This window comes from Myotis yumanensis, unplaced genomic scaffold (genome assembly GCF_028538775.1).
Source record: "Myotis yumanensis isolate MYYU_CA2020_CCGP unplaced genomic scaffold, mMyoYum1.0.hap1 SCAF_7, whole genome shotgun sequence".
NCBI classification, from domain to species: Eukaryota; Metazoa; Chordata; class Mammalia; order Chiroptera; family Vespertilionidae; genus Myotis; species Myotis yumanensis.
Window position 1 is genome coordinate 52,935,584 of NW_027223758.1, and position 22,056 is coordinate 52,957,639.

The following is a 22,056-nucleotide window of genomic DNA, read 5'->3' on the forward strand; positions in this document are numbered from 1 at the left end:
ATACTTGTGAGTGAGCTCACTGAACCTTGTGCTAAATCGGCAGTTTCTACTGTTAAAGTCATAGTGAGGACTTCCTCTTTCCATGCTGTTCACCTCTTACACAGTCACTCACTTCACTGCAGTTCAGGTGTTGGGTGAGGGCAGGGTACCAATGTCCCTGTTTCACAGTCATGGAGGGGCTAACCTGTCCAGGTGCATGTAGCTATCATGTTATCTAATTGAAATATGAGTTATTTAAAATTTATAGCAGACATATTAAAAAATCATAAAAAATAAATACATTTTATTTTAATATATTTATGAAAATATCTCCAAAATATTATAATTCAAATATTAAAGTGCTTGAGCTCTTTTATGTTTCTTTTTTGCAGTAAGTCTTTGAAATACTTTTGTGTATTTTATACTTCCTGTACAGCCCTGTTCAGACCACCTGTTTCAGGTGCTTGGCGGGCCACGTCTGGAAAGAGTGCCAGATTTTTTCTGTAATCGACTACCTATAAACCAAGTGAAAGAATGATAGATGTTTCCATCTAAAACTTTATCGGCTTCCCTTTTCTTTGGAGGTGGTCTATCAATCTATAATCTTAACTTCTCTCCTGATTCTTTTGTGCTGTTGCCATTCTGTAGAGTATTCATAGCATAGATGGACAAAATGCCAGTCACCCAACAGCCAACTTGAAACAATTTACTTTGCTCAAGAATTGTACTATTCTCTCTTCCTTTTCCCTGTCTTTCTATCTTTTCTACCAACCAAAAAAAAAAATGTTTTTTTATCTTCATATTTAGACACTAGAGGCCTAGTGCCATGCATGGGTGGGGTCTGGCAGGCCCGCCCAGATGTGGGCCCATCAGGGGCGGGGCAAGCCAGGGGGAGAGGCCGTGGGAGGGCTCCAGGGCAGTCCCGCCTGTCTTAGTCCCGATGATTGGCCGGACCCCCCCCCCCCCCCCCGCAGCAGGCTAACCTACCAGTTGGAGTGTCTCCCCCCTGGTGGTCAGTGCAAGTCATAGCGACTAGTTGACCAGTTGACTGTCTGCCCCCTGGTGGTCAGTGCACGTCATAGCAAGTAGTTGAGTGGCTTTAGCATATCATTAGCATATTACACTTTGATTGGTTGAATGGCCAACCAGCTGACTGGACACTTTGCATATTAGGCTTTTATTATATAGGATAATGATATATTTTTTGTGAGGTAAGAATAGTGTCTATTCCAGAGGAAAGTATAATTTGTATATCGACCGTGTACAATACTAGCTGTGCTCATGGATGGTGTTCCTTTTGCAGAACCTCATCTGCTCCGAGTGTGGGGATGAGTTCACTCTGCAGAGCCAGCTGGCCCTGCACATGGAGGAGCACCGCCAGGAGCTGGCTGGTGGCCGGGCCCACACCTGCAAGGCCTGCAGGAAGGAGTTTGAGACGGCAGCACAACTGAAGGAGCACATGAAGAATCATTACAAAATTAGGTATAAGCCTCTACTTGGGCTTGGGAAAAATGTGTATAATGTATTAAGAATTGGCAAATTTTGCTGTGATTGGTTAAAAATATTGGCTAATCTGGTGTAGTGCAGGATATCTTTTATAATGTGTAGCTCATATCTACAGTAGGAAAATTGAGCTCAGAAATTAAAAATAGGTGCCAGGCTCTGTGGATAGACAGTTTTAGCCAGCATTTTAATGTTGAAACTGTAGAACAAGGTGCTGGTGTTTTTACAGGCAAGTAACACTGTGTAAAGTGGATCAGCGAGAGTCATTTAGGTCCTTTTTAATGCATTGATTTATTTATACTGCTTCACTCTTTACAATTTACATGAGCCTGACATGGTGCTTAGCACACATATAGAAACAAATATGTCAAGCCATGGTACTTGTATGTCTCCAATTTGCAGATGTATGTGTATATTTAAATATAGGCATGGTTACTAATATTATGAGCTCTAAAATTAGACTATTAGGATTTAAACGTGTGCCTGGCACAGACCAAGTGAAAGAATCAGTCAGTGCAACCATTTCAGAAGGTGGTTGTATTGAAAAGGAAGTAAAATCGCATTGATTTGGGCAGTGAGAGCCCACCAGGCCAGGCAGGTGCTGTGGCTGAGTTTGAAGGATGCAGGGCCTGGGGCTGTGGGGCCTTTGGTGGAGGCCACTGTGGGAATGAGGCTTTTATCCTGGGTGCGATGGGAGCCGTCAGAGGGTTTTACACACAGAACAGCCTGCCCTGACTTTAGGTGTGGTGTGGCTGCCCTGTGGTGGGGTGGAAGCGGCAGACCACTGAATTGGCACGGCGGGAAGACAACAAGGGGAAAGGGACAGGGGGTATCTTTGGAGATGTTCTGGGGTAAAACCAGCAGCCTTTGGAGATGCACTTGAAGTCGGGGTCAGGGAGAGGGAAGCATGGGCCCTACTCCCCAGGCTTAAACTTGCACAGTGGGGATTGCCCTTTCCAGTCACAGAGAGGAGCAGGCTAGGAATAAAGGAAGAGTTTTGCTTGCGACACACTGGAGTTGAGCCACCCTGAGTCATCCTCGGAGGTCGAGCAGAGTTAGAGGTAGGGGGTGGTGCTCAGCGGAGGTGTCAGAGTGGTTGGAAGTAGGACTTGGGAGGTCACCATCATCAGGTGGTGTGAAATGAAGGGACAGGAAGAAGTAGCAGAGGAGCAGGTGGAGGTACAGATTACAGCTGCACAGACCTTGGTGTCTGACCATCACAGCAAAGCTTGTCTGCGAGAGGCATTCCGCCTTAGACACAAACTGTTTCTCTGTCATTACATTTGGAAAAAATGAATTTTTATGATATTGGATACACAAAACTAATACATGTATGTGTGTACGTATGTGTGGGTGGGGGACATACACACTTACATGGAATTGACTTTTCACTGAAGCACGTTCTCCTGACCAGCCAGTTAACCTTTCCGGAAGGATTTTACTGTCGAGTTTGTAACACAAGGGAGACGACTTCATGAGCATCCTTTTTATTATACTAGGATGTCAAGTACGAGGTCATACAATCGGAACGTCGACAGGAGTGGATTCACGTACTCATGCCCGCACTGTGGGAAGACGTTTCAGAAGCCCAGCCAGCTCACTCGGCACATCAGGATACACACAGGTGTGGAACACGCTTATCTCTGGATGACTCACAATGTGGTGCACAGGAGAGAAATGTGCCCAGAGCCAGCTAGACCTAGAATTTAACTTTGGCATTTCCATAGTTTGCTGTGTAATCTGGGTGTCAATTTTGAGTTTTTTGGGGTAGGCAATTGGATATCTGAATCTGCAGTCACAGGGGGACGTTCTAGCTGGAAGGATAGTTTGGGGTCCTGAGTCTGGATAACCAAAGTATTTCTGTTTTAATCCGTCAGAGGCTCTCACAAGTCTGTGTCCGTTCTCCCCTCTCCCTAGGTGAAAGGCCCTTTAAGTGCAGTGAATGCGGAAAAGCCTTTAACCAGAAGGGGGCGCTGCAGACCCACATGATCAAGCACACAGGCGAAAAGCCCCATGCCTGTGCCTTTTGTCCAGCTGCCTTTTCTCAGAAGGGAAACCTGCAGTCTCATGTGCAGAGAGTGCACTCGGAGGTAAGCCTGGCCTGTGGGCTGTGGGGTTCCCAGTTGTGCGGCTGCTCACGGTGCTGCGGAGGTGACTGTCAGCACAGCCCTGAGACACAGGCCTGGGGTGGGACAGACAGTGGTGCTCCAGAAACCTCCTCTAAAGATTAGTTGCTATTATTCAGTCCTGTGATGAATCTCTTCAGAAGGTGTTAGGAATAGACTGAAAGTCTTATCTAGGTAAGTTGAAGGCAGCCACCACAATGTAATAACTGAAGCGGGCTTGATGATGGTGAGAGAATAGGTGCTTGGACTTGCCCCTTCACTTCCTGTCCTCTCTAGTCCCCTGCAGGCTGTTATAGTGTTGCAGCAGCTGACATGCAGTGCTGGGACTGGCGATGATAGGTTCACCTACCATGTGACCATCCTTCCTAACTCGTGCACTTTATCCCACGAATGCTCAGTCAGAGTTATGTCTGTGTCTGTCTATCCTTCATTGCGGGCTGTGTGTAATCCTTTAGGAAATTGAGAACATACATCAGACATCTTCTTACTAAATTATAATAACTAACAACTATGTTTTTTTACTCTAATATAGAAAAGACTGTGATATTTCATTTAATCTCATACTACCATATTGATTAAAGAACTGGGTCATTTATCCTAGAGCTATCTAATTTAAAGGAAAAAGTAATGTTAAAGGGTTAAATTATTTCTGTCATTTTTAATGCAATGGTCAATTATGATGTGTCCTAATTCAAATGTTTTTATCTAGTAATTAAGTGTAAAAAATAATATTTTCTCTTTTATTCTTTAAGGTCAAGAATGGCCCTACCTATAATTGTACAGAATGTAGCTGTGTATTTAAAAGTTTAGGTAGCTTAAACACTCATATCAGCAAGATGCATATGGGTGGGCCACAGAACTCCACGGGCTCTGCAGAGACTGCTCATGTTTTAACGGTAAGTTCAGTGAGCTGGCTGGTAGGATATTCTTTTACCAAAATCTATCATCTCACTCATAATCTTTAAAATTGAATATTACTTAGAATATTATTTATTACCATAGAGGTGCTATGAAGTTTTTCTACGTGGTTGTATGGTGCTACTACTTTTTAATTAGTAAAAAAAATCAATCTTTTAAATTTTAGAATAGTGTTAGATAATCCTGATTTATGGACTATCACCTGAACCAATAAAAATAAGACAAATAGAATCATCAATTTATTGAGTTGGAATTCCTGCAACATTATTGGTGATTGCCAGTGAATATTCTTTATCATTATGCTATAATTTAAAAATTAAATATCCTTTTAAGCTATATTTCTCCCAAAGGTGACAGTGATAATTTTTCCTTAGACTTTGGATTTTGGTTGGGGAACTAAATTGTATTTTTCAGTATATGTATTTAAAATTGTATGACTTCACACACACACTTATTCTTTTTATTGGAGGGATTCTATAGCTCAGTCTGTTACTTCCACCTCTCAATTGATAGTCAATGGCAAAATCTAAGCACAGTGCAGTGTCATGGCAGTAGACCTTGGACAGAAGTGTGAGAGTGTGGGTGTGTGCTTACAGTGAGCTTGGGAGTCTGGGGCTTCCACAGCTGCCTCCTGCCCCACATGAGTGTTTGTCTTTAAGCGTTAGGCTCACGGTTACTGTTTGTTTTGTCCTTTCTTTTCTCACAATATTCACAGCTTGGGATTGATACCTCAGCTCACTCTCCATCAGGGAGGGTGTTGTAAATAAGTCCTGAAACTGGAGAATAATTAGTGCCTAATAATTAAGTCTTAAAATTCTATTTTGGACCGAGTATTTTTTAAAGAAATTTTCAGTGTGTAAATCAACCAAGAGTTTTCACCATTTCCTTTGACACAAGGCAAATCAAACATGTAGATGTAGTGACTAATCTGGAATGATAATCCAGATAATTTTTATTTTTTTTAAAAAGGTGTTGGGGGGCGGGGGGAGGGCTGGCCTGAGTGCCTGGGGCTGGGTAATTTCTGGTCTCCAGATAATTTTTTAAATTATCTTGATAAATACTTGAAAATGCAGTGTAAGGTTGTAGAAACATGAACACTTGCTCCCTTTCCCTATTGGACAATGTGAGGGCCCAGCATTGTGGCATGGGCCAGTTTCAGGACTGCCTGGGACTCCATGTTCAGCCTCTAGGTGAGTTCTTTGTGGCTCTTGTTTTGCATCTCACTTTTCTTTTTTTAAAAATATGTTTATATTGATTTTAGAGAGGGGAAAGGAGAGGCAGAGGTAAAAACATTGATGAGAGGGAAACATTAATTGGCTGCCTCCTGCATGCTCCATACTGGGGATCAAGCCTGCAATCCTGGCATGTGCCCTGACTAGGAATTGAACCAGCAACCTCTTGGTGCATGGGACGATGCTCAACCAACTGAGCCACATGACCAAGGTTGCATTTCACTTTTCTAACTCTTGGCCTTTTTGCTCTACTTTTATGGGTTTTCCTCAGCTTCATTTTATGATTCTCTTATTGATATTTTTAGCTAGTACAATTTTTAATTTCTGGAGCTCTCCTTCATAATCAGATTTTTTCTTTTTCAAGACATGCTTTTCTGGTTTGTTGTTTGGAAACCTAACTAGCATTTTCCTTCTAAAAGTTCTCTTCCTTCTAGAGTCGGCTGCCTGGGGTCACCTGCCAGGGCTCCCTCTTTCAGATGTAATTCTTATAAGCCTTGTGCCCATTTGCATTTTGGAATGAGGCAACAGCAAACCCTCATGTGAACTTTTCACAGAAAATGGAGCTGGTTCACCTCCAGGGTTCCTTTGCCTGAGGAACCAGTTCTCAAACCTGGGGTCTCTGGAAGCAGCACAGAAAGGACTTTGTATTTAGTCTGGGGACCTAAGTGCCACAAAAGGCTTAAAGTTCTCCCTAAATGATTGTTTACTTTTATTTCTTTTAGAGGCCCCCCTCCCCCCCCCCCCGTTTTTTTTGTCTGAAGGTAAAAGCGTCACTGCCCTCTTTCACGGGAGGAGGCCAGGGGTTAATTGTCAGTGCAAAGTAGTTTTCCCATGGTCTTTCTTTTCTTTAGTAATAGACTATAAAAATAATATTTAGAGCAGCTTTAGGTTTACAGAAAAAGTGAGCAGGGAAGTCCATACTCCCGCTTGTTACTAACACCTTGTGTGGGTGTGGTGCCTTTTTTAAGAGTCCAGGGCCGAATGCTGATGTGTTATCAGTAGCCAGAGTCCACTCTGTGCTGTATGTGCTGTAGGTTCTGACAGACGTGTGATGTCCTGCATCCACCATTATGGAGCATACAGAGTCGATTCTCCTTCTCCTCCTCCACATGTGTTTGTGACGAGGCATTTCAGATTCCTGAGTTTCTGAGGAATTGGATCAGCCCTCTCCTCAGATGTTCTGAGCTGTAGCTTCACAGAGCATGTATTCCTCCAGTGCTTCTCTTCTCCAGAAGAGTTTTGAATTTTTTGCCCACAGTGGATTCTTTCTTATTTCCTTTATTTTGTAACTCTTTCTATCCTTTCATTCTAATAGGTAAGAGGAGTCAGGTTTGCTCAGTCCCTTGAATTGCTAGTATCTGCTAATACTTAAAAAACTTTAAATGGTTGTAGTAGAAAATTCACTGAATATGATCTTTTAAGAGCCAGTATTGTGCCAAAACATAAAAATTAGTGAGACATTATATTTAAAATTTGGAATAGAATTAGATTTTAATGCTTATATAGGGAGGTTATGCTTTTTTCTTTTTTTAAATAATTGAAGTACTAATTAATATAATTGTTTATATTTTTTAATAACAGGCCACGCTGTTTCAGACTTTACCTCTTCAGCAGACGGAAGCCCAGGTCCCGTCAGCTGTGAGCCAGCAGAGCTCACAGGCGGTGACTGACGTCATCCAGCAGCTGCTGGAGCTGTCAGAGCCCGTGGAGTCTAGCCCGGTGCCCCCGCCTGGCCAGCCGCTCAGCATCACTGTGGGCATCAGCCAGGACATCCTACAGGTGAGTGCACTTCCAGCTCTTGGCTGTGTCTGTGGGAGTCTGGGTGTTGCTACTGAGAGAAAAATACAGGGTGCTTGTCAGAGTAAAGGAATCTTCACTGAAAATGTGTCCTAATTGAATAAGTTATAGTGGACAGTGCAGAATTCTAAATGATTTATTAATCTATACACTTTTTAAAAGTTTAAAGTTCTAATTTTTTCTCTCAGTAAATTTACTTTAAGAGAATGGGCTTCTCAGAACGTTCTTGTGTCTGTCCCTGTTGACATAGAAATGTTCCACTGTTTCTTGAGGTTGTGCTGTAACTATTTGGAGTAAGCTCTGTGCTGTGTCTGTGTGTGTGTCCCATGCACATGGGGGAGGAGATGGAAAAAGAGAGGGAGGGTGGAGAATGGAGTTCTTTCCTGGTTCTGACCAGCCAGCCTCATGTCCCATCTTCATTTCTAAACAGATGGCCTTGTTCCTCCTCCTTGCTAGTTATGTACTTACTATAAAAGCTAACCTCTCCTCTACCCTGTGGGGACAAGTTGGCCAGATGTCACAACAGCGGCTATCTTAAGAGTAAACCCAGTGTAACTTAAAACTGATTTTCAAATCCTTTCAGAGACAACCAGAGTTGTCTGAGGTCACATACCCAGAAGTCAAATTAATTCACTAAAATCCCCTTTAATTGGGAAATGTCAAAGCTTGCCATACCATGTTTGGGTGGAGGTGAGATGTCAGATATTAGAAGGGACGTGTCAGCCTCAAACCTTTGGTTGTGTCACTTACAGATGGCTCCTTGGAAATGCAGACTTAACGTTTCTAGGTGGTAGCATTACAGTTCTGTAGGTAAAGCTGACTTGGTTGCAGGTTTGGGCCATTGGATCTCCTAACCTTCGAGTTTTTTCTGTCTCAGCAAGCCTTAGAAAACAGTGGGCTGTCTTCAATTCCAGCTGCAGCACACCCCAGCGACGCCAGCCACCCCAAGAGCTCCACCGTGCAGGGTCAGGACCCAGAACTTCCCGACGTGCCCAGTGAGCCAAGTGACCCTGTAGATGCGGAGCCGGAGAAAGAACAGGAGAGCCCAGAGAAGCCGGACAAAAGGGAGAAGAAGCTGATAAAGAAGAAATCACCATTTCTACCTGGTAATTTCAGTGTGCTTTAACCTTTGGATGTTTGCATATTTTGAAGAAATGTCACTTTTTTTCCTGAAGGTGATGTTTGTTGAATGTTCTGATAATGTCTACCTCATAGTATTCGTTTGATATTTAAAACTGAAAACCAGGAGATAAATTTGTTAAACCATCTCTTTTCCATGGGCTGCCTTCTTCCCATGATTCGAGTCTCCCCCTGACTCATTCCAAGGGCTTGACCTTAGTTGTCACTGACCCTCCTATGCTCCAGCCCTTCTTGCCTCTGAGGCTGCGCATTCTGGTTACACTGCTATGGCTGCCTCGGCCAACTCTTCCCTTCCTTCCTCCAAGTGATGGTGCCATCATCGCTGACCTGGAAAGCGCAGCCCCTCCACTCTAAAGCCCCAGCCTTTCCCTTACACTCATTTCTGCTTCTTGGCCTTTGAGCCTCCGTAATCTGCCCCACAGGTATGTCCTGTCTTCCTGCCCCTGCTCTCCTGACAGTAACGTGGGACTCCTGCTGTTCCTCAAGACCTCATCTCTTCTGCATGCCGTGCTTCCTGGCTGCTCTACATTAGGAAGGCCTTCTTTCTTCCCTCCTCGCATTCCATACCCACACTCCTGTGGGCGGCCCTCCTCACAGAAGCTCCCTGCAGAGGGCTCCTCTCCTCCTTTCTCCGTCCTGTGGTCTCTGTTAGTGGTTGTGCCAGTGGAGTAACTTGTGTTCCTTTCTGAATTCCCTGCTCCCTCAGCATGGCTCTTTGCATGGGGGCAGGGTTACTACATCTTTCTTGAGTAAAATAGTTTTTCTTTTGGGCAGAAGCATTCCCATGAAAATATTTTCTTAGAGGCTCTAACTCTCTACTCCCCCAGTTGTCTTGGGGGAACAAGGGCTTTCTTGCTACACAGAGTGGAATCATGTTTTCATCTCTGTTCACTTCTGAGAATGTATTTCCTCGTTAACAGGTGGTTGTGAAATCCTCCTTTCTCAGCCCACACAGCACTGTAGCCTGCTCTCCTTTCCCCTGGATCTGCCCTTCCCCAGGGGAAAGTGGACAGTGGAATTTGAGCAGTTTTTCGTCAGGATTTTCCTAGTAGCGAGGAGGCAGGAAGGAAAAAGGGCCATTTGCACATATTTGTGTTATGACAGGACAGCCTTGCAGGTCACAAGGTGCTTGCATTTTGAATATCTACTCTCCATACACCTGTTGAATGAATGGAGATCCCCAGCGGGGTGGAGCCTTTTGTCTGAGTTAGCACTGGCTGCTGTCTGTATTCGTCATGCCAGAACCTCTGAAGGTGCTCTGACATGCTACTGGCATCAGGCCCTTCTCCGGACTAAAGGCCAGACCTGCTTCCTGCAAGTCCAGGTAGCAGTGGCTTCTCAAACTGAGAAAGGTGGGCTTCATCCTGCTGCCTCTCTCAGCTCTCCAGGAGCTGGGATCAACTTCTCTTCTATGCTGAGCATTAAACAGATTTCAGAATGGAGTTCTGGTCAACCTTACCTACAGTATTGTAATAGGGAGGGTTGTGCTCACAGAGTTCATAAAGATTCTACAAGTTAATTTTTGAATAAATTAAATACATGTTTACAGTATTCAGCAAGGTTTTGCAGTTCTAGTAAATTTTAGATTTAATTTTTCATTTCTGTCTATCACTCCTTTTCCCTTTATTTTTCTATATGACACTTCTTATTTTGGCCAGTATTTTCTTTCAATTTTACTATGTAAAATATACTTTTTGAAATAAAAAATGTGTAACATTGGTGCTTTTAAATCAGTTAATTTATGAAATCATTAAATCATAACGATTCATAAATCATTCAATGTATAGGACACACATTTGTGTTTAAATAATTTAAAGAACTGTAGTTGCAATGTAGCAAAAAATTTGCTTTGTTCATTATATTTCCCCCATACTTTGTGTCCACACACAGAAAAGAAAATTAAAATTTTTAAACATTTTCTATTCAGTAGTTTAAAAAAATACACTGTTTTTCACCGCTCTGGTCTTTATAAAGGACTTGAGTTAAAGTTTTAAATAATAAAAATTAAGGTACCAGGATAACTCTGCTGTATGTTTCAACAATGTTTTTATACCAAACAATTTGAATTAGCGTGCAAACAGCTTCTCTTGTCACATATCTGTATTTGGGGGAAATTATTCCCAATGTATAGAAAAATCCCATATACTGCAGTAAGCTGAAGGCAGTGTTAAGACCAGTGTGAATGACAGGGAAAAAAGTGCTTCTTTATGAAATGTTGCATTCCTGATGCTGATGTGGGCACGGGAGACTCAGTCCTAGGGTTGGCTCTCTGGAAGAACCCTTTTAGGTAATTTTTAAGAACTTCGGCATCAGGCCCTTTCTGAAGCTATCTGCATGGAGGGCAGGTGTTCTCATTGAATGTACTGCACACATTCTGGCCATTTGAAATGGATGGTTTCCAGGGGCCCTGTGCACACAGGTGAAGTGATATTGTTTATGCACCTGCCTGGCACAGGTGTACTGAGCATGTAGTGCACGTGTGGAGAAGCTGTACCTCTAAACTAATCAGCAAACCCACCTGTCCATCTTCATGTCCCTGGGTTCTACTAGCTTTGGTCTCTGCCATTGGATCTGGAATTCGACTGCCCTGAGGTGACAGTGACATTCTAGGAACCTCACACCACATGACTGTTTGCAGGAAACTGAGTGACCCTCCCTAAAGAGCAGACCGTCCTCTGCTTCTGCTCAGCGGACAGCACTTCTGAACTGCACTAAGCAGAGCCAGGACTGTGTTGTAACCAGGTTCCTGCACCTGGTCCCTAGGAATGAGCTCCCGGAGACTGCAGCTCCACATGTGCTCTGAGGAGGGTGGGTGAACAAGACTCTGCTTTCTCTAGACAGATAGTCATGCTGCCTCCCCCTGCTGAGGACTGGCAAAGACTATGTAAACAGTCCAGATATGCTGCTGGTTCCGCGGGCAGGGGCGGCAACATGGCCCACACAGGCTGCTAGAGATGCCTGCCTTCCTCACCTTGTGCTGTCAGTTTTTAGAATTTAACTTCTCCATTAGTGTCCAGAAAGCTCTGCTGTGTGTGTGTGATTATACCGCTACACCATGTTCCCATGAGGGCAGGCCCGTATCTGCAGTGGCCTGTGGCACACGGTGAGCACGTAGTGTGTGCTCTGCTTCTGGGGGAAGTGATGTGGTCTCAGACTGTACCTCGACTTTTGCATTTACTGGCATCTGACCTTGGGCAACCTAGTTAACCTTGAAAATGTCAGCTTTCACCTCTGGAAAGGGGGCAATGGTAGAATAAAAGGAAGAGAATTGAGGAAGTCCATGTAAAGTATGTAGAATGGTGTGACACATAGGAAGTGATTAGTGAATACAGATAGTTCAAAATTATTTTGTAGATAGGTGAAACTTGCTCATGCCACACAATTCAAAAGATACAAATGGTATACAGTGAGAAGTCCCTTGGTCATTGTCCTTTACCCATCCTTCCCCAAGGCAGCTGCTGTCACGGGATTTTTCCTGTGTCTTTTACACAGGCCTGTGCATATTATTACATGTTTCATACTATTGTTTTTAGCAGGATGGATGGCATACTGTATATTATTTTGCAGTTTACTTTTTTCTACCTATCTTATTTTATAAAATGCCTGAGTCCTAGCCCATTTCATGGATAAATGATGTTCAGGTTATGTGCAGTCTTTTGCTAATGCAAACATGCTGCAGTGGATATGTTTGTGGCTGTGTGGTTTCACACATGTAAATGCATCTGTAATGCACATCTGCGGAAGTGTCAGAGGTTGCACAGGCTAAGCCCTATAAAGATTGTTTTAAGGTTTTAATTTTGAAATAATTTTAGGCTTAACTGAAATGTTCCAAAAACAATACAAAGAATACTCATATGCCTTTCATCTAGATTCCTCAAGTATTAACATTTTCTTACATTTGCTTGCTCTTGACCTGGGTTTTCCCTCAATTTTCTGAGTGACCTGCAGATATAGTTAATACCCCAGTAACTCTTAATTTCTTGTGTATTTCCTATGACCAAGGACACCAGTCTTGCATACCTTTACGGCAGTCATCAGCATCAGGGTGTGAAAGCTGATCCAGCCTGCAGACCTGATTCATTATTTGTGTTACTAATGTGCTTGATTAACAAAAGAAAAAAAATGTAAGCACTTTAGAAATTTTGGTCAATATCACCAACTTCCTTACTTGGAGTCTTTGGGATTCACATGCCCAACAACATAGGAGCACCTGTCTCCTCACAGGGAAGAGATTGTTATCAGAGCTCTGGGATCCTTTTACTCCTCTCCTGGGTTAAAACCATTCTTATTGTGGCTCTAATTTCATTTATTAGAAGGAGTAAGGCTGAGCAGCTTCTCATGTTAAAGAGCACCTGTGTTTTCCATTGGAGGGACTTGATTTTTATTTGCTGTGATTAATATACTAAGGATGATAGTATCTTGTGAGCTGTATTTATAGTACATGTCCTTTTCTGATTTGTTTGCCTTTGTGTATGTGTTTTTGTTTCTTTTTTTGTTTGTTTGTTTTGTTTGCCTTTTTGAGTTAAAAGGGAGAGTTTGTTTTTATATAGCCAATTGGAAATATTTTGTTTTCATATAGCCAAATTGGTCAATGTTTTATGACTTTTAGATTTGTGTAATAGACTTCACCACTGACATTATGGATAGCAACCTCTTTTATCGAACAGTTTCATACTTTAATATTTTAAACTCAATCTTTGACTCAACCTTATTTTGTTCCTAAGTGAGCACCCAGTGTACAAACACGTTTATGTTGTTTCCTCACTGAAGTGCAACACCACCTTTCCCATCTGTTATCCTCTCAGACCTGTGTGGGTCTGCCTGGACTTTATTCTACCTCACTCATCTGTGTTTTTATTCATGTGTTGTGGTACTGAATGGTTTTAGCGTTAATAGGGAGCCCAGTCCTTTCTTGCTGCATTTTTTTGAAAGTGTATTTTTGACTGTTATTGCATACTTTTTTCCCATATCTACTTTAGAATCATCTGCTAAACTTCCACAACTGTAGTTCTAAAAAAGTCCTATTGATATTTGTATATAAGTGATTTAACCAGGGAGATTTGATGCCTTTATAATTTTAATCTTTGTACCAAAGAATAGAATGTGCACTTTCATTCATTCAGATCTTTTCAAGTTTTAGTCGTATTTTAAAATTTTCTCCTGGGTTTAGTTTGCAGATATGGAGGATGCTGACTTCCATGTATTAAAACATGGGCCTTCAGGGGATTGTCAAGAGCAGGGGGAAAAAAAAGGACACATATGTAATACCCTTTGTAATACTTTAAGAAATAAAAGAATAAATAAATATATATAATATAAAAAACAAACAAACAAACAAAAACATGGGCCTTTTTCTGAGATTTAGTTTTATGGGTATGTTATCATATCATTTGTAAATAATGATTTTATCTTTCCCTTTATAGTTTATATAGTATGTCTCTTTATCTTACCTAATTTCATTGGCTAATATTTCTAAACACCATAAATTAATAGCAGTAATAGAGGACTTTTTCCTGACTTTAATTAGGATTGCTGTATTTTTCTATTAAGTCAAATGTATTGGGATCTGTTTTATTCATCTCCTCCTGTTTTTAGAAAGTTTTTTGGAAGTTAAGACTAGATGTTGAATTTTAGTAAAAGCCTTTTTATCTCAACAGTGATTATAACATATACTTTTTCTTTTACAATTTGATAATACATTTGAAGAGGAAGGCTGTTGCCCAGCACCCAGGAAGGTTGCCACGAGGAATGCAGCTGTGGTTTTCTCCATCTTCCTGAAGTTGGTCAAAGGGCCTGATCTGGCTTCAGTTTTCCATTATAGCCCTGGATGAGCCAAGCAAATGTGCAGGCCAGATTTGTAACTCTGCTTCATCTATTCCCACAGATAATTAGAATCTGGTGACAGTCTTATCTTACGTAATTAAAGATAGGTTCTCATTTTTGTTTGGAAAACATTTGATTTTCCATGATGATTTCCTAATTTTGGCTAATAGTATTCCCTCTTACCTTGTTATACCTTGCTTTTTTTATTTGTCATGAAAAGACGTTTAGATAATTATTCTACTTTCTTGAATTGTTCCTATTAATTTTAAGCAGTCTTAAGTTTTAGTCTCCCTTAATACAAGCAATATGACCATAAACTAAACGTCTTTTTCTTATTTTGAAATCATTCCCGTTTCCTACTTTTTCTCCTCATAATTGTGTTCTTCTCATTATTTCCATTGTTTTACTGTTTTTTTTTTAATGTTAGTTTTCATTCATTTTCCTAACCTATGTTATTAGTCTTGCAAAGAGCAGTGTGTTCAGGAAAATACATGTTCTCTCCCTACAGTCACTCGCACAGAGGAGAGTTCCTGGTATTTACTGGTAGCACGGAGGAGGAAACACGGGATTTTCTTCTTCCTGCTAAAACTACGTTCATGCAGCAGATCCTCAAATAACGTCATTTTGTTACAATGTTGATGAGGGAAAATAACCGGATCCCCGGCCAGGCCCGCAGTCTGTGCGGTTGGGTTTTCCCATGTCTGCGTGGGCGTTCTCTGGAACCGATTCCCTCCCACGTGCCAAAGCTGTACACGTGATGTGCGGTGCCTGGCGTGTCTACACTGTCCGGTCTGAGTGAGCATGGGTGCGCATGAGCGTGACCCTGTGATGGAAGGACGGCCTGTCCAGGGTGGACCCACCTGTGCTCTAAGCTCTCCGCCGCCTGACCCTGAACTGGAATCAGTGGGTTGGAAAAGGATTATCTTACTTGTTTTTGTTAATTTTTCTTAAATGTACGATAGTTCACATTTATTTCACTGTTTAATACTAGAATGATTTGGGCTTAATTGGGAAGTTTGGTGATGTGTTTTTGACCAGAAAAGTGCTATAGGAATCTGACTCGTTAGCCTGGGGTGCGGTTGGTTTCTTTGTAGTGATTTGGCTTTAAGTCATAGTTTCCATAAACCTGTCAGCATTAAGTGAAGTCTTACTATACAGACAGAGTTAACATAAAGAGCTAATGTTTCCTGGTGAATTTCATTAACTTTAATTGATTTTAAGTGGGTTCTATACACTGTATGTCTATGTCACATGAATAAATCTGATTAAAATTTAAAAATAAAGTATTCTGCTGAATTTTGTTTTTAATTTTTTTGTATACTTTACAAATCATTTGGTTCTTGTAGTTCCATAAATTCTACTTGTGATTTTGTTTTCTAGTAGGAATAGTTTTAAACCTGATTCAGAGTTGAATATTTAGAGTTACAAAAGAATCTTTTGATTTTGATCATGCTATATATATTACTTTTTCATAACTACTTATAAGTTACCTTTTATAGCATAAGGACTTATCACTTCTGAATTATTTGCATTTTTATTAGTGATATTGGATAGGCTCAAACAGTACATCATTCCTTCTCATGTTGAGTAAATTTTGGAATCACTGTTTTTAACTCACATTCACAGTGGACTAAGTCTGCAGCTAACTCTCGACTTAGTCACATCACCTGTCCAGTTAGCCCTCTTGTCTCCTACTGGCTATGCTTTCCCTTCTTGGGACTGTTAGGATTTTCTGCAAGATTAAATCATACCTCCCACAAATCGCAGTAACGATGGAAATTTCCACCATTTCCATAACTGATCATGTATCTTCCGCTGTGGCGAAGAGAATCGGTGTTTTTTTACAGTTTCGGGGAGCTGTTCACTTGACCCTAGAGCAGCGGTTCTCAACCTGTGGGTCGTGACCCCTTTGGGGGTCGAACAACCCTTTCACAGTGGTCGCCTAAGACCATCGGAAAACACATATATAATTACATATTGTTTTTGTGATTAATCACTATGCTTTAGTTACGTTCAATTTGTAACAATGAAAATACATCCTGCATATCAGATATTTACATTATGATTCATAACAGTAGCAACATTACAGTTATGAAGTAGCAACGAAAATAATTTTATGGTTGGGGGGGTTACCACAACATGAGGAACTGTATTAAAGGGTCGCGGCATTAGGAAGGTTGAGAACCACTGCCCTAGTGGTAGTTCTCAACCTTCTGGCCCTTTAAATACAGTTCCTCATGTTGTGACCCAAACATAAAATTATTTTCGTTGCTACTTCATAACTGTAATGTTGCTACTGTTATGAATCGTAATGTAAATATCTGATATGCAGGATGGTCTTAGGCGACCCCTGTGAAAGGGTCTTTGGACCACCAAAGGGGTCGCGACCCACAGGTTGAGAACCCCTGGCCCTAGAGGGCCATTAGGAGCCTTGATACCTGGCATCTCACAATTTGTCTCACTGCGCTGCAGGGTCCATCCGCGAGGAGAACGGGGTCCGGTGGCACGTGTGTCCCTACTGCACCAAGGAGTTCCGGAAGCCCAGTGACCTCGTGCGCCACATCCGTATTCACACGCACGAGAAGCCTTTCAAGTGCCCGCAGTGCTTCCGGGCCTTTGCGGTGAAGAGCACCCTGACTGCGCACATCAAGACGCACACGGGCATCAAGGCCTTCAAGTGCCAGTACTGCCTGAAGAGCTTCTCCACTTCCGGGAGCCTCAAAGTGCACATCCGCCTGCACACAGGTGCGGGGGCGGGGCCGCCGTGCGCAGACCGGCGGTGCCCAGCAGTCTGCGCAGCGCCACCGAGCGCCTTCAGGACTTCTTTTCCTTCCTTAATCCTGTTTGTGGATGGCGTCTGTAGGCTAGGCATGAGGTCCGTACTGGCGGAGAAAACCCACGTGACTGTGGTCCTGTGGCTGCCGGCAGCAAGAGGGGGGTCAAACGCAGGGCTCAGGAAGGGGCACATTAGAGCAGAGAGTGAGAGAGACCACCTGTGGGCAGCCAGGCTCAGGTTTAGACAGTGGGCCTTGGAAGGAAGAGCAGCGGCCCTCTTTGCGAAGACCTGACCGCCGCAGCCAGCACCCTTCAGGCAGGGAGCTTTGTGCTGGCCTCAGGCAGGGCGGGCACCCACGTCTCCTCCAATGTTCAGATATTTTGTAACCAGTAATAAGTCAGAAACACTTATATTCGGGCTCCAGTTTTACTTATAACAGCTTTATTGAGATATAATGCACAGATCATAAAACTCACTGTGTTAAGGTGTACAGTTCAGAATTTTCACACATTTTTATCACCCCCAAAAGGAACCCTGGACGGTTAGCAGTAACTTGCCTGACCTGCCTGTGTTCCTGGGCTAAACTGACCACGTGAATAAGTGTTTGAAAAAGCTGAAATTAGTCAATTTTGTTATATGCCCTTCTCTGGAATCTGCATTTTCATTTACCAGTAAAACTGCAAAAGAAGGAAATTTCCTTCAGAAAAGGAAAGTGATAGTACAATATATTATTACTATCAATAGCACCACCGGTGTTATTATTTACAATCAATAACAGCTTGTTTCCTAAATGCTGGGTGCTCCCTAAACACTAGTTCACACAACCCCAGCAAAGCCCATATGCAGGCATGTGACTCCAGGCCACAGATTACGGCTTGAGAGAGAACAGTTCACACACTTTAATATTCGTAAAGACTTCTAGTACTTTGATTATCCATATTTTACTTTGTCCTGAAAATAGTATATTTTTTAACTTAAATGCTTTTATTACATGCCTTAACATCTATAATATGAATTGTTTGCAAACTAGGGAAAAGAAGTGATTTATAATAGTCAGGAAACTATAAGCATGAAATGACAAATTGAATGTTCAGATCAGTAGTAAGATTAAAATTTTATATTGGCATTAATTAAGATGTATTTCCTTGAAATAATTGTATGGTTACTTTTGTTTTTATTAGGAGTCAGACCTTTTGCTTGTCCTCACTGTGACAAAAAATTCCGAACCTCAGGCCATAGGAAGACACACATAGCCTCCCACTTTAAACACTCGGAGTTGAGAAAGATGAGGCACCAACGGAAACCCGCCAAGGTTCGTGTTGGCAAGGCCAGCGCTCCAGTCCCTGACATTCCTTTGCAAGAACCAATCCTCATAACCGACGTAGGTAAGGTTCTCTTCCCTCTGAGACCTCTTAAGGCGTATGTCATGCTATGTATGGTCACAGCCTTATGTAGTTTCAGGCTGGTATTAGTGCAGTTCTTGTAAAGCTTTGCTGTGTTATAGGCTGGTATATTACACACTTACAGTTTAGATCAGGGGTGGGCAAACTTTTTGACTCGAGGGCCACAATGGGTTCTTAAACTGGACCGGAGGGCCGGAACAAAAGCATGGATGGAGTGTTTGTGTGAACTAATATAAATGCAAAGTAAACATCATTACATAAAAGGGTACGGTCTTTTTTTTTTTTTTCAGTTTTATTAATTTCAAACGGGCCGGATCCGGCCCGCGGGCCATAGTTTGCCCACGGCTGGTTTAGATCCTAGTTCTGTTTAAACTGTTGCTCAAATTATGTTTTGGTTAGGAGAGAAATATGTGTAAGTGAAAGTATTAGTATGTTTCACTGAAGAAAAATTTCTTCCTGAATGGAACTCTCAAAGCCCTAGCTGGTTTGGCTCAGTGGATAGAGTGTAGGCCTGAGGACTGAAGGGTCCCAGGTTTGATTCCGGTCAAGGGCACAAGCCCAGGTTGCAGGCTAGATCCCCAGTAGGGGGTGTGCGAGAGGCAGCCAATCAATGATTCTAATCATTGATGTTTTTATCTCTCCCTCCCTCTCTGAAATCAATAAAAAATATTTTTTTAAAAAAGGGTAGGTGGTCATTATGTGAAGTGCACTTTGTATTTTGATGTTTTTATCTTAGAATTTTTACCTGGTGTGTAATGGATTATTTATTTGGGCTGCTTTAATCTTTGAGCTTCTGAGGAACTGTAATTCTTAGGGGATTTGATTGCTTAGAGCATAAAAACGGATCAGCACTCCCATGGTAGTTATAATACTTTGATATCCTTGTCTGGTTTTATTAGCTCACAAAAAAAACAACAACAGACCAATTTTACTGAATATGTATTTAATTTTCACCACAGTCTGTAGGTTCTCAGTGGTTTGTGTTATTCCTGAAAAGTCCGGACAGATTAAACATTTATTTAATAGCCCTAGAATTATCCTTCATGCTTGAAGGTTATCCTCATATTGCCATTTTTTTCAGGTTGCCATGAATCAAGTTAAAAACCTATGGGTTTGGCCGAAACCGGTTTGGCTCAGTGGATAGAGCGTCGGCCTGTGGACTGAAAGGTCCCAGGTTCGATTCCAGTCAAGGGCATGTACCTGGGTTGCGGGCACATCCCCAGTGTGAGATGTGCAGGAGGCAGCTGATCGATGTTTCTCTCTCATTGATCTTTCTAACTCTCTATCCCTCTCCCTTCCTCTCTGTAAAAAAAATCAATAAAATAACAACAACAACAAAGAAAACACCTATGGGTTTCTTGACTTTAAGTTTACAAATCCTTAAATTGAGTGAACTAGAGTTCTGATTCTCCAGACTTTTTTCAAGGTTAAAAATGGCACATATTTTACTCGTTGGCTTCACAGATACCTGCATCTTATACCAAATTAGTGGAAGCGGAATTCAAAAAGGAAATGTTTTTTACAGATAGCTTCACATTGTAAAATGTAAAATGTCATAAATATTTATTTTCATGCTTGCCTTCTTTGTTATGCATCTGCCTCTTCTCTCAGACTCTGGGCTCTTTGGGGGCTAGTATCTAATAGATGTGACTAATAAACTTTGGGAGACACTTGATAAAAACATGTCAGAGAGGATTTTAGCATAGTTTAGTTTCAATTATTTGACTGAATTGGGAAATGAGATGTCCCAGTTCAGTCTAGTTACTTAAAACAGTATTTTTACATTGAAACTGTCACTTTGGAAAGTACTATAATGCATTAGAAATAACTTTTACAGCTGCATGGGAACTTAAAAACAATCTTTCCAAAACTTCTCTCTATCTACCGATGTAAACACTGGGTCCTAGAGAGAGTTGTAGCGTTACTAATGAGTATATGACCAGCTTGTGCTCAGGGCAGAGCTGATTCCTAGGTGTTCTGGGTCTAGGCTAGGCCTGTGTTGAGTGAAACTCAAGCCTCCCACATCCATTAGCACCACCCTCGGCATAGGAGTTTGGAGAGTGCACCTGGCTTTTCACAGTCCTGTGTCATGCTGTCTAGCACCAGTAGTCTGTAGCAGCCTTTAATTTACTGCACTTTAGGGTTCTAGACATGCTACCCGTTTCCTTCTCAATGTTCTTTTTTCTAATTTAAGAATGAAATTTTAAGTAAAACATGCAGATTGAGGAAGTATTGGAGTTGGGTGATCATAATATTCTGATCAGTAGCTGTTTATGGATTTTCAAATTATATACATTTAGGATATGTCTATTTTTTTAAATCACCATTTTTCTCTCTGTATGATTATTTTCTGTGTGTGTGTGTGTGTGTTAAGTGTAATATTTTACATAGCATAGATGTTTGAAATATCTTTTCTTTGAAATGAGCCAGGCTTTGGTTATCTATTGTTTTAAGTCTTGATCTTCCAAGTTTATATTTGTGTTTTAATCTTATTGGTTTTAGTACATGTATCTTGCTTTTCTTTAACACATTTGTCTAACCTAGTATATCAAATTTATTGTATGTGTTGTTAATCATATATACTTGTTTGTCATTTTGCAATATTTACATTCTCTTACTATTTGCAATATATGAACACTCCTGTAAGACCAAGTTGTATTTTCCTCAAGCATCATAATAAGATGAAGCTGTTTCTTCTGTTACTATGGAAGGGATTATAAGATATTTTAAGGATACTTTTAGTTTATTTTTGGAGCATATTAAGTGAAATTTATTCATGCCTTTCTTTGAGATTAGCAATTTCCTTTAAAAAAAACCCAAAACCATATTAAAGGACTGATGGATAGTCTAGTAGAAATGACATATTATAACCAGCACCTTAGGACTTTCATGTATGCTTAATTCACCCTTAATTTTTTTCTTCAAAAGTTGAGACCTTATCATTATCCTAACTTTTTAACAGAACTTAGTGTTTGTAAAATTATTAGAGGTGAAAAACAAAGCATCTAAAAACTGAGGCCTATTATTTTACTTTCTTTAATAATTCAAAGTAGGGAACCCCCTTGACCCTTGCAAAGGGCTTTGAATCTTCTTGTGCCTGGGTACCAGTCCAGAGAGTCCATGTCTGGGGGAACATGAGATCACAGTTGTACATACTAGGTTATCATCCATCATGACTGTGCATAGTTAGAGGTGATGAAAACATCCAGCAGTACTGCATGTGATGTCCTGAGCATATTGGTGCAGTGGGATTCCTTCCACACACCTAGAGGATGAGGAGGATGCTGTCATATGCAATGACTTGAACAGATGTTAATGAACAAGTAATTACAGAGCAGCATGTGTGGTTGATCCCACTT

The 22,056-nt window shown here is 41.4% G+C and overlaps 1 protein-coding gene across 1 annotated transcript in view; it reads left to right on the forward strand.

The window, feature by feature from the left end:
* ZNF236 (zinc finger protein 236) overlaps positions 1-22,056 on the forward strand; it is an 87,595-nt gene that overhangs the window by 27,031 nt on the left and 38,508 nt on the right. The window contains exons 4-11 of the mRNA XM_070420479.1: positions 1,283-1,461; positions 2,982-3,106; positions 3,400-3,572; positions 4,361-4,504; positions 7,340-7,537; positions 8,433-8,661; positions 16,991-17,263; positions 18,476-18,679. Of these exons, the coding sequence (XP_070276580.1) occupies positions 1,283-1,461; positions 2,982-3,106; positions 3,400-3,572; positions 4,361-4,504; positions 7,340-7,537; positions 8,433-8,661; positions 16,991-17,263; positions 18,476-18,679 (1,525 nt within the window). The remainder of the gene's footprint in view (positions 1-1,282; positions 1,462-2,981; positions 3,107-3,399; positions 3,573-4,360; positions 4,505-7,339; positions 7,538-8,432; positions 8,662-16,990; positions 17,264-18,475; positions 18,680-22,056) is intronic.